Source organism: Ailuropoda melanoleuca, chromosome 13, assembly GCF_002007445.2.
Source record: "Ailuropoda melanoleuca isolate Jingjing chromosome 13, ASM200744v2, whole genome shotgun sequence".
Lineage (NCBI taxonomy): Eukaryota > Metazoa > Chordata > Mammalia > Carnivora > Ursidae > Ailuropoda > Ailuropoda melanoleuca.
In genome coordinates this window covers 16,895,222-16,907,498 of record NC_048230.1, presented here as the reverse complement: position 1 = coordinate 16,907,498, position 12,277 = coordinate 16,895,222, and the positions used below count along the sequence as shown (strand labels likewise).

At 40.4% G+C, this 12,277-nt stretch overlaps 1 protein-coding gene across 1 annotated transcript in view; it reads left to right on the top strand.

Moving 5' to 3' along the window:
• Positions 1 to 5,665, top strand: part of STXBP4 (syntaxin binding protein 4) — a 165,937-nt gene extending 160,272 nt beyond the window's left edge. The window contains exon 18 of the mRNA XM_034641790.1: positions 5,420 to 5,665. Within this exon, the coding sequence (XP_034497681.1) occupies positions 5,420 to 5,483 (64 nt within the window). The 3' untranslated portion in view covers positions 5,484 to 5,665. The remainder of the gene's footprint in view (positions 1 to 5,419) is intronic.
• Positions 5,666 to 12,277: the final 6,612 nt, after the last annotated feature.

Here is a 12,277-nt window from a genome sequence, read left to right as displayed (position 1 = left end):
AATCCTTTTCTTCATATATGCATGCACTCTTGTGCCAGTAGGTCTGTAGTGAGAATATATTCATAAAAGCAAATTGTTCTGTCAAAGGTTTGTTCATTTTATTTTTTGGTAGATCTTCAAAAACGCTCCTCCATTAAAATAGGACCAATTTACACCATCACCAATGGTGTATGAGTTTGTTTGCCATATATTATAGGACTTTTTTTAGTGCAAAGATTGCCAATAACTTTTCTGATTGTTTTTGTCCTTAGAAGAGTCATCTTCTTTTTATCATTGTCTAAGGACCTGAATTTTTTTCATCATTAGGTTTTAGTTGTCCCTTAGCAGCAGAGAATGCCTTGCTATATATAGGGGAGTCTGGCAATGACTAATTCATTGTCTGTTGAACACATCATTACTCTCCTCTTTTTATTGACATTTCCTACTTTATATATAATGGTGGTGAAAACCCACTCTTAATGAGCTAACTTGGGTGAGAGCCCTTAGTAAAATGCAAAACACAGTGCAAACACATCTACAAGTTCTTTGTGCCTTGATTTCCCCATCTCTATATGGAGGAGGGTAATCCCCTGACTCTTCTCAAACCAGTTCAACTCATCGACCATTTCCTGAGCACCTGCCAAATGACAGACAAGATGCAAAGCCTTGAGGTTACCACACCAAATAGTTCTGATTCCCAAACCAAGAAACTCATAATCTAAAACCTTTTTCCTTTCTTTCCTTTTTCCTCAAAAACATTTTACTTTCCCTTGAAGGAGTAAGAAGTCAGGGATTTGTTTAGTAAGAACCTCTAAGAGAGGCCCTTTATCACTCTCTCAAATTCAAATAATTCCAAAATAATATTAACACCCCTTGACTAGAAATGAAAGAGAAACATACTGTGAGAAGGGGCTCTCCAATAATAAATGCTAAGCAGCTGTAAAAATACGGAATCAAATGATACCGCCATAAAGTGTTTGCAAAATTAGAAAATATTATCCTTTTTGGGGGGGGAATGGACATTTTTATTTTCTCTGCTAAAGTGAAATGCAACTTTTTCAGGGGCCAACAAACTTGAATTTTACCATCTACAGAGCAGAAAGAACGGAACTACCATTAAAACAACTTACATACTCTATTGCACGTAGCTGTTGAGGAGACGAACTTTAAACAGAATATGCCCATGGAAACTTAACTTGAGAAATAAAATACCCGAGAAGTTTTAACCACAACTATCCATATGTGGTATTACTGTGCCTGCATGATGATTGTCTAAATGTTACATGAAATTCTGTATGCACTTTCTTCATATGACTTTACATTTAACTAATCCTACTTTCGTTAATTTTTTTTTTAAGTTTGATTTTTACTTTCAGGGGTAGGGATAGTTTGAGGGTAAGTGCAATCAGATTAATAGCTGTCACTGCACATCTCCCCCTGCCCCCCATTCCCACATCACTAAATTATTCTCTGTTACTTCACTGTTTATTCTTTCTCCATTACTTACTAGTTTGTAATGATCTGTTTGTTTATTGTCTTCCTTATTAACAATGGGAGTAAGATCCATGAAGGCAGGGGTTTATTTGTCTTTTTCCTACTTTGGGAAGGATCTAGCACCTTCAAGGAGCATCTCCCACATTGCCTGTCACATAGTAGGTGTTGGATACATACTTGCCAAGTCGAATGTGTAATGCACTATCCATAACCAAGGCTTAGTCCCCAGTTTAACTCCCATGCGTTTATATTCATTTATTCACTTAAACACTTAACAAGTGCTACTGGATGCCAGACACTTCGCTAAGTACAAGAGACGCAACGCAAGACAGACGTGATCCTAGCCCCCATGTGATTGTAATTTTATACAAAGGAAGTTCAACTGAAATTAACCAAAGCTTTTCCCATTTGTTTTCTTTCTCTCTCTTCTTTATCACGTATTTGAACTTCTAGGCCATTTAACGTTCTTGCCTCAAGAAAGAGGTGTGAGATCAGCACATGCTCTTTTGAGTTCCAAAAGTCTGGTTCCTTAGGGAACTGGAAAGGAGTCGTGATTTAGATCAAAGGTTTGTGGGTGTATATGAGGAGGAAGAGCAAGGCTTTCCTACTCTCTATCTAGGAAGTAATTCCTGTGACTGTGGGAGGAAAAGAAAGAACAAAAATGTTCATGGGGCTCAGAGAAAGGGGCCTGGGCCTCACTTCCTGGGCCACTTTCTGGGAGCAGGAAAACCCCAGTTTGTTAGTTTTGAGAGCAGAGGAGACCCATTCCTCACTGTCCCTAGGGTAGAAATGACTGCATCATGTGTCTAGGCATATGGGACCTTGGACAACTTTAATGAGCTTCCTCCAGCCCAATGTGGTCCAGTGTGGAAGATCAGATTGGTTTCTGTGAACCCAAAAGGTTCACAGGAGTATCAGGAAACCCCACAGGACCTGAGTGAGGATTTTTTCCATTAAATCCACATGACCTCTCAATGAAACTCAGTTCGGACAGTGACATCGAGCCTTCCAAACCCGGAGTGTCTTGGCACTAGATAAACCTGGAGTCTAGCAATGACTCCAAAGAACAGAGGGAACTGCACGTTGGCTGAGATGAGTGCTGTTCAAGGTCATTAATTCCCTACTCCTGATGTGTTCTTCCTCATGGAGGAAGCTCCTTCAGAGTAGCACTCTTGGCCTTCCTCTGCCTCTGCCCTCTCAGGTAGTGACTTCTATGCTTGGTGAGTTTGGAACAAAGAATAGGACAGGTGCTGTTTCTAGAACATTTCTTAAATACATTGCCTTTCCTGTGTTCCATGCAAACGCTGCCTATCTGTTTTTTAGATCTTTCCCATTTATTACCTGGATAACAGCAATGTAGGCACTATGCCTTCCTGTCTCTCTTGGCATACCTGTCCCCCGTCAATATGCCACCACATTTCTGTCAGAATTATCTTTCCCAAGCCCATATTTGATTCTATCGCCCCCTTGCTACTCTTCAGTAGTTCCCTAGCACCTGGCATTATCGGACCCTTTCCACTTTCTCTCTGGCCTCATTTGCTCATCAGATTCCTTCCTATCCTTCAAGACGCACTTTACATTCACCTCTTCCTTGAAGATCTTGGTACATGTTGCCTTCCCCATGCCCAGCACTGGTTCTCTATAGATGCCACCTCTGCATTTTTCCATGTGCGTCTGGCCCCTCTTCCCACTTGGGAGGGGTGCACCTAGAACTTCCACCCCAAGACAAGTTGCTGAGCTATCTGTCCAGACACACACTGGGTTACTACATTTATTTACTAATTTATTTTTACCCAGTGTGCTGGGTTACTGAGTCTTAAGGGCTTGAAATCTGGTCCTACCCACTCCCTTATGCTTCTTCTTTCCATATGGTAATGAAAATCAGAACTCTGGTTAAAGCCAACTAGTCTCTCTCGCTGTGGCTATCCCACTCAACATCAGCAGCTGGCGGGGTCAATCAGATATTATTGGGAGGGAAATGGGAAGACAGAACATTGGCTCAAATAGTCTGTTGTTTCTTATTTGTCTCTTTGGTGCACTGCGTGTTTTTATCTAGAACTCTGGAAGGTGAAAATGTTAACTAGGAGGAGTCACACTCTAAAATCCCACCCCATCCCCCTCTAGCTGCGAACCTTTTAATAAAGCCTCTGTTACACTACATTTGCAATTAACTGGGCAGCAAACAGAGGCATGTATCTCTCCTACTAGACTTAGAGCCCTGTAAGTCAAAGTCCCTATGTTATTATTTTATCCCTCACATAAGACATGGTACAGTAATCAATAAATGATTACAGAATACATTTAAAAATAATTTATTGTTGGGGCACCTGGGTGGCTCAGTATGTTAAGTGGCTGACTCTTGATTTTGGCTCTGGTCATGATCCTAGGATTGTGGGATCAAGCCCTGCATCGGGCTCCGTGCTCAGTGGTGAGTCTGCTGGAGATTCTCTCTCTCTAAAATAATTAAATCTTTTTTTTTAAGGCAATTTATTGTTCTCAAAACTCTTTTAGCTATTTCCTGCTTCTAGCAGAGAAAGACAAAGTGAATGAAAAGAAAATGTGGTGGGAGTTTAAACCTGTCTACACTAGCTAGTTCTACTAATGTTAGAACAACATAATGGATTTTGTTGAAGAGGAAAGTGTATGCTGCCTGTATTTGGCCATAAAACCCACAGTATGATTGCAGCAGAAGGATTGTAAAGCACATACGCAAACACTGTCGATTTGCCCCAGGTTTTGAAAAAAACACAACAGAACGATTTTGGCATGGAAGGGTAGAAAAAGCCTAAAAGCAAAATACAAGGTTAGTGCATTTCAAGGCAACAGTTCGAACTTCTGCTCTTACAGGTTAATTAATCATGTTGCTGAAGAATTGATCTGGCTCAAGGGAGCTATGTGTTGCCACCATACTCTGAGAGTGCGGAAATTATCCCATCTATAACTAAGCCCATCAGAATTACTTGACCATTGCCGTTTCACAATGGAGAAATCCATCTTTCATCAGCAAAACACCAGAAGGGAAAACAGGAAGACAAAACAAATTGGGTGGATAATAGGCTTACCTTGGCATATAGACGGTCCGGGTCAAGTATTTCTCTGAAATGGAATATGAAACGATGTTGGTGGGCAGACCCTGCATCTATGTGCTGAGCACTTTTACCATTCAGGGAAGTAATCAATGCATTTAATCTAATGCCAGCTGTTTTATTTTTGTGTGGGGATCACCTGAGTTATCCATAGTTCTGTGATCCCCACACAAAAATAAATAAAAGGCCAGCACCAAATTAAAAGCATAGATTACTTCTCTCAATGGTAAAAGTTCCATTTAAGGAAAAGTTCCATTTAAGGAAAATCTGAAAGAAATAGGGTGTGTATGTGTGTGTGTGTGTATGTGTGTACACACTTTCCATGCATGTATGGACCACATCTATACACATATACACACTTTGGAGGAATATGAAATGTTTAAGAGACTTAAGTCTGCAAAATTTCAAGAATATGACCAAACTGGTGGTCCTCACTCACCAATGGATCTTCTGCTATGAATCACAGAGGATGGGAAGTCTGTGAAATAATCTGTTTTCTCAGTGTTGTCAAGATTGCTCATTGATTATACTCCTGTTTCTTTGAGTAGCACATCCTTGACTAGTATTTCACCAAAGTCTCTATCCATTATAAGACTTGCCATTATTTTATGTATCACTAAAAATGAAGAAAAGAGGCATTTAAAATATGACATAGTACTTTGAATTTTTGTCTTATGTCCCCTCTAAGTAAGTCTAAGAGCTGTTTGAACATAGACCTTTATCATGTATATATAGAAAGGAAAGTGAAACACAAATAAATTGCGATATTCCTAAAACTTCAGGGTATTCAGAATGAAAACTCTTTGGAATCTCTTTTTTGTATCCACACATTTTCACAATAACATCCTCTCTGCCCTCAGAATGAAGCATTTCTTGAAGGAATGGTCCACTCCTGTCTCTAGGATTTTTCTCCCTAGCCTTTGACATCTATTCTGCCATTTTGATGCTGGCACTTTTTAAAAAATTCTTTTCAAAAGGATTTAATAGAAGATTTTTAGACAGCAATCAAGATGCACATTCCTGGGGCGCCTGGGTGGCACAGCGGTCAAGCGTCTGCCTTCGGCTCAGGGCGTGATCCCGGCGTTCTGGGATCGAGCCCCACATCAGGCTCCTCTGCTATGAGCCTGCTTCTTCCTCTCCCACTCCCCCTGCTTGTGTTCCCTCTCTCGCTGGCTGTCTCTATCTCTGTCAAATAAATAAATAAAATCTTTAAAAAAAAAAAAAAGATGCACATTCCGTCCTCAAATAGTCCTTAAATGTTTATTCACTGAAAAGTAAAGCTGTAATCGTTCATCCATGCCATAGGAGAAACAACCAAGCTCATGCATGCAAAGGCGGAGACGGCTATGTCGTTATGGTTGCCTGGCCGACTGCAAGTACAAGACATCGTTGATCGTAAGACACATCTTGTAATATGTTCGGTTCCCCTGAGATGAGGATTTCTGTGAATTAGTGGGGGAAAACAGTAGGGAGATAGAGAAATAGTATGAACACAAAAAGAGAGAGGGAAGCCCACGCAAGGGTGTGAGGTCAAACAAAACCCACCAAGGGGGTTTGGAGGGCACGTACGCTCAGCCCACAGCGGATCTCTGGAGATAGTGTAAGTCCTATCTCAGCCGCACAAGTCAGAGGCCAGGGAGTCCGCAGTATTTATACCCTTGCATCAGTCATTGGGTAAGCACTGGAGGCCTAGGAGGGAGATGTACATTTCCAGGCACTTCTAGTTCTTTGTAGAAAAAGTTTCCTGCATCTCCAACAAAGAGATGCAGGTGCTGGGTGTCAGGAGTGAAAGCCCACAGGGCTAATGTTCACGAGCATGGTAGAGGGGTCCGAGAGCACTGACAATGTCTGTTATACATTCCAGTTTCAAAGACATTTAAATGAAAACTGGGTGTCTTAGAATCAACGAAATACGGTATTAAGTTAAGGATCAAATGTCCTTTGTCCTGGATGATCCCAACCTTAAAATTGAGTTAAAGATGAAGTGCTTTAACAAATTAAAACAAAATGGCCTTTCAGAAAAATTATTTAATTCAGGGGCGCCTGGTGGCACAGCGGTTAAGCGTCTGCCTTCGGCTCAGGGCGTGATCCCGGCGTTATGGGTTCGAGCCCCACATCAGGCCTCTGCTGTGAGCCTGCTTCTTCCTCTTCCCACTCCCCCTGCTTGTGTTCCCTCTCTCGCTAGCTGTCTCTATCTCTGTCAAATAAATAAAAAATCTTTAAAAAAAAAAAAAAGAAAAATTATTTAATTCAATCAGAATGATTTCAAAAACTATTCCTAAAAATGCTACCACAAAATATTTGAAGGAGATCAAGTTATTTGTATCCCCGAATTGATGGAAGTCAAATGTCTAAATGATCCAGGATAGATAATTCTGGATTATTTATTCTGTGAAGGGAATCTTTAAGGCTGCAGACAATCCAAACTCCCTCAATAGTCTTTCCCAGTGCTTACTTTCCTGCCAATTTCAAAGAAACTGGAAATAAATTTCCTAACCTATGACACAAGGCTTCCCTAGAATTGATTTCTTACTTGAGAACTTAAGATACGATTTTTTTTAAAAGTATTTTAATACACAATAATACTCTATGTTAGTGAGGATACATGACATTGATATTCTCAAGTATTCTCAGGGCATATAAATCACTATAAACTTCCTGGAAAGCATTCTTGGAGTATCTGTTGAGAACCTGAAAAGTATTCGTATTTTTGACCCTGTAGTTCTACTACTGTGAATTTATCCTTACACATGATCACAATTTTAGACAAAAAAAATCTTCTATTGAAAGGTTTCCTGAAGCATTATTTAAAATAGTAGTAAATACCTGTATGCCTCAAACTAGGAGAATGTCTAAACAAAATATGGTATCTAACATGATGGAAAATGTTTAATAATATTTGATGACCCAGGGGAAGTATCCCAATATAACATTAAATGAAAATAAAATAAAACAGAATTCTGTATGCAGTATGATAATGACAGTATTTTATATATAAATACCATAGAAGAACCTGAGGAAAATATTAGATGACATTATTAGTGATATTTATTTTATTCATTATATTTTTCTGCATGTCAGAAATTCTCTACAGTAAGCATGTCTTTTATAAGAAAAAAATAAATGTAGTAATTTTATATATGTATGTATGGAAAAAAAGTATATCTGACCCGATTATATTTATTTTCCCTTATATTTTCTAGGAGAATTTTGCTTTAAAACTCTGTATACAACCTAGTGAAAATTTGTAATGTTATAGGGGCTGGAGAAATGAATGCTTGGTCTATGGTATGAATGACATCTGACCTGTATACTCATAATTATATTGATTATTGTGGAAACAACAACAAAAAGCAGATGTATTTAGTATCTGTGTCTACACCATTTATGTGGTCAGGTTCACTGCACTGGGTGCTCATTCAGGATTTTTGTCTTGCTAGAAAGCTAGAGTTGTCACAGATGTGGTGTTTCCATTTTCATCGTCTGGGGAGGGTCAAGGTGGATGGCAGAGGAGACCGAGGCCTTCAATGCTATCCTGGATGTCAGTTTAAATATTGCCCCACAGTATCATTGAGTGAGTCGTCCTGCAAGGCTCCCAAATTTGCCATCTCTACGTTGCCATTGTCAGAGATCCTGGGCCTATTTTCTCTCCATTGAAAACATTTGTGTGGTGAAAATAGCAATGGAGTCTAGCAGAGCCTCATTGGGTTTTTCATATCAACTCTTTGTACCTAGAGCCAGATCTGTAGGATTCTTCCTTTGGACATAGTGCCTGGTGCAGGATGTTGCCCAAAAACATCAGGCAAGCCTCTGAATGTCTTTGTAGGAAACACAAAACCTTAGAGTCAATATGAACTGACAAGTCCTTCCAGTCCAACCATCTTTCAAAGGAAAGGATCCTTTTAGAGCATTCCTAACCAAGAGCTATTTAGGGCTTTGCTGGGATACTCCTATCAAGAAGGAGCTTAATAACTTCTTTTAAAAATTCTTATTTTGCCCAAAGATTTTTTTTTAATCTCATCTCTTATAACGTTCAACCAAGATATGGATTTATCAATAAGAAATCATCTGTGAATAGGCCTCCTTACATGGATTTCCTTTGCTAACCAGGAATTGCCTCCCCACCAGAGAATGGACTGGACGCCAGTCCCTTTTGACCTCATCCCACCGTGGTGTTTTATAACCCATCTGAATGGCATCACCTACATGGAAATTGTGACTCTCTCTCATGTTAGGAGTTGAATTGTGTCCTCCCAAAATTCCCATGTTGAAGTCCAAACTCCCGGTATTCAAGAATGTGACCTTATTTGGAGATAGGCTCTTTATAAACGTAATCAAGTTAAAATGAGGTCATGGGGGTGGGCGTTAATCCAATATCACTAGTATCCTTATTAAAAGAGGAAATTTGGAGATAGACACATATACACAGGGAGAACAACATGTGGAAATTGGAGTTATATGACCACAAGCCAAGGATCTACCTGAAGCTAGGAGAAAGGCCTGGGACAGATCCCTCCCTGGCGCCTTCAGAAGGAGTGGCCCTGCCAACACTTCAGTCTCTTGCCTCTAGCCACCAGAACTATGAGACAGTAAGTTTCTGTTGTTTAAGCCAGTCAGTTTGTGGTACTTTGTTCCAACAGTCCTAGTAAATGAATACACCCCCAAATCCAGAATTGACCGCTTTAAATTAGAAAAACAGTAATAATCACACTATTAACTACCTTGAGTGACTGGCATCACTGTTAGTCATTCTTTGTAGATGTGAGTTCTTGTCCTGTGGAGATCAGAAGTCAGCTCTCTTGGAGGCACACCTGACTCTTCCCTTGTGGAGTGAGCTCATTAGACTGTGAGTACAGATGAACAAACCTCCAAGGGCCCCGTGGGGGTGATGCCCAGCCCTCATATATCAAGAGGTCCACAGTTGCACATTAGAATCACTCACTGATATTTTTAAAATTATGAAGCCTCGCCAAGCCCCAGATCCATTAAATCTGGATCTCTAGGAGTAAGATCCAGGCACCTCTGTCTTAAAGATCTCCTAGTGATTCCAGAGTGTTACAAGGTTGAGAATCATTCCCCTAGCCTGTCATGGGGTCCAGGTAACTAAAACTTCACAGGGAGCAGGCTGCCAAAAACAAAAGTTACATTCTTGGGTGCATGTTTTTGTAGTCACAACTTGAAGCTGCAATCTCAACAATGCTTGCAGTCAGACACACATACACATCCTCCGAATGCATGATCTCCTTTGATGACACCTTCCCTTTCCACACATTTTAAGACTGCCCCTAAATCCCATGTTTTTCTCGTTGTTGTTGTTGTTGTTATTGTTGTTGTTGTTAATGTCCCCAAACTCACATTTATATAAAAGTTACAATCTTAAGTGGGCATCTCAGGATAACCCAGTGACATAGGGTAACCATTCTTTCTATTTTGCATATGAAAAAACAGAGGCTCAGATAAGTGATGTGATTTTCCCAAGTCATGTGAGTGTTACCAACTTGTCCCAATTTACCCTGGGACTTTCCCAGCTTTAAAACTGGGAAGTCCCACAAACTGGGAACCCCTCCTCAGTCCTGGGCAAGCCAGGGTGGTAGGCCAAACTGTTCCTGTGTCAGGAGGTTGAGATGAGTCTTCTGCTCTGAAGAACTGTAGAGCTGGTGTAAGCCAACCCCTCCTTTTGTAGAGGGAGGAAAATGGTGGGTAAGTCTCCAGAACCCCTGCTGGAACTCCTTCCATTCTTTGACCTTGAGGGGCACCCAGGGCATAAAGAAAGCCATGTTCATGGTACATTCCCTAGGACTGGAAATTCCTATACCAGAGAGCAGAGAGCTGTGTCAGCCAATGAGTTTTGTTTCAGTTTTTCCTTCTGTTTTGTTGTTAGGTTGTTATGGTTTGGGTTTCTTTATTTTAAAATAATCATGCAGAGAATTGACTTTCTTGAGGGGTGTGCAATTCTGTGAATTTTTAACACATGTGTAGATACATTTGAGCACCACCATGATGAAGGTGCAAAAGTTTTTATCACGGCTCCCTCCTGCCATCATCTCATAGACATACTGCAAATTTTGGCAATCACGACACCATTCTCCATAACCATAGTTTTGTCTTTTCAAGAATATATAAAAGAGTCATAGAGTGTGTAACCTTCTGAGACTGACTTCTTTCACTCAGCATAATACCTTCGAGAGTCCTCCAGGCTGTTGCATACGTACATCAGTAGTTTGGTCATTTTCATTATCAAGGAACATTCCACTGTATGGATATACCACAGTTTCTTTATCCACCCATTGAAAGACATTTTTGAGTTGTTTCCAAGTTTGGGTTATTTCAAATAGAGCTGCTGTAAATATTCATGTATTGGTGTTTGTTTTGCAATTATGGTAAAAAAGAAAAACCCATGATATAAAATTTATGTTTCAGTTTTTGTGTAAACATAAGGGTCCACTTCTCTAGAGATACCCGGAAGCACCATCACTTGACCATGTGATGTATTGCTTTTCTATTGCTGCCATAACAAATCATCACAAACTTAATGGCTTGAACAGTACCAATGTATTATTATCTCACAATTCTATTGGTCAGAAGCCCAACATGGGTCTTAGCGGACTAAATTCAAGTTGTCAGCAGGGCTGCATTCCTTTTTGGAAGCTCTAGAAAAGAACCCCTTGAGGCATCTGGGTGTCTCAGTTGGTTAAGAGTCTGACTCTTGGTTTTGGCTCAAGTCATGATCTCAGGGTCATGGGATCAAGCCCCACATCAGACTCTGTGCTCAGCAGGGAGTCTACTTGAAGATTCTCTCCCTCTGCCCCACCCCCTGCTCACTCTCTCTCTCTCTAAAATAGATGAATCTTTAAAAAAAGAAAATAAACAAAGAGAATGCCTTTCCTTGCTCATTCACTTATTGTCAGAACTCAGTTCCTTGTGGTTGTAGGACTGAGAGCCCTATTTCCTTCCTTGGCTTGAGGCCCCCTTTCTCCACCTTCAAAGCCAGCAACAGCCAGTTGTGTCCCATTTACATCACACCTCTCTCTGACCCAGCAAGAAATTCTGTGCTCTCACGACTTATGTGATCAGATTGGGTCTACCCTATCTGGATGTTAGTCTTCCAGGATAACATCACCATTTCAAAGTCCCTGCCCTTAATCACATCTGCAAAGTCCCTTTTGCCTTTGAAAAGTAGTGCTGTCATAGGATCTGGGAATTAGATCATGGGCACCTTTGTGGGGAGGGGGGGACATTTTCCTGTCCTGTTTTCAAGAAACTTCCAAGCTATTTTCTAGGGTAGATGTACCATTTTGCATTCGCATGTGCTGTGTGAGAGTTCCAGTTGCTCCATGTTCTTATTAGCACTTGGTGTTGTCATGATTATTTTATTTTAGCCCTTCTCCCGGATATGTAGTAGTATCTTGTCATGGTTTAAATCCCCATGCCCCTCATGGCAAATAATGTTGGACCATATTTCATGTGCTTATCTTCCATCTGTATATCTCCTCTTGGTGAAATGTCTGTTCAAGTCTTTTGCCCATTTTAAAAATTGGGTTGTTTATTCTCTTGCGACTGCATTTTTAGAGTTCTTTATATATTCTGGAGGCAAGTCCTTTGTCGGATATGTGATTTTCAAATATTGTCTTGCCTAAGTCCAGCTTTTCTGCATTTCACCTAGATAACAGTTGTACACGTTCAGTTTTCCTGCACTTCGGGTTCTGTTAAGGTTGGCC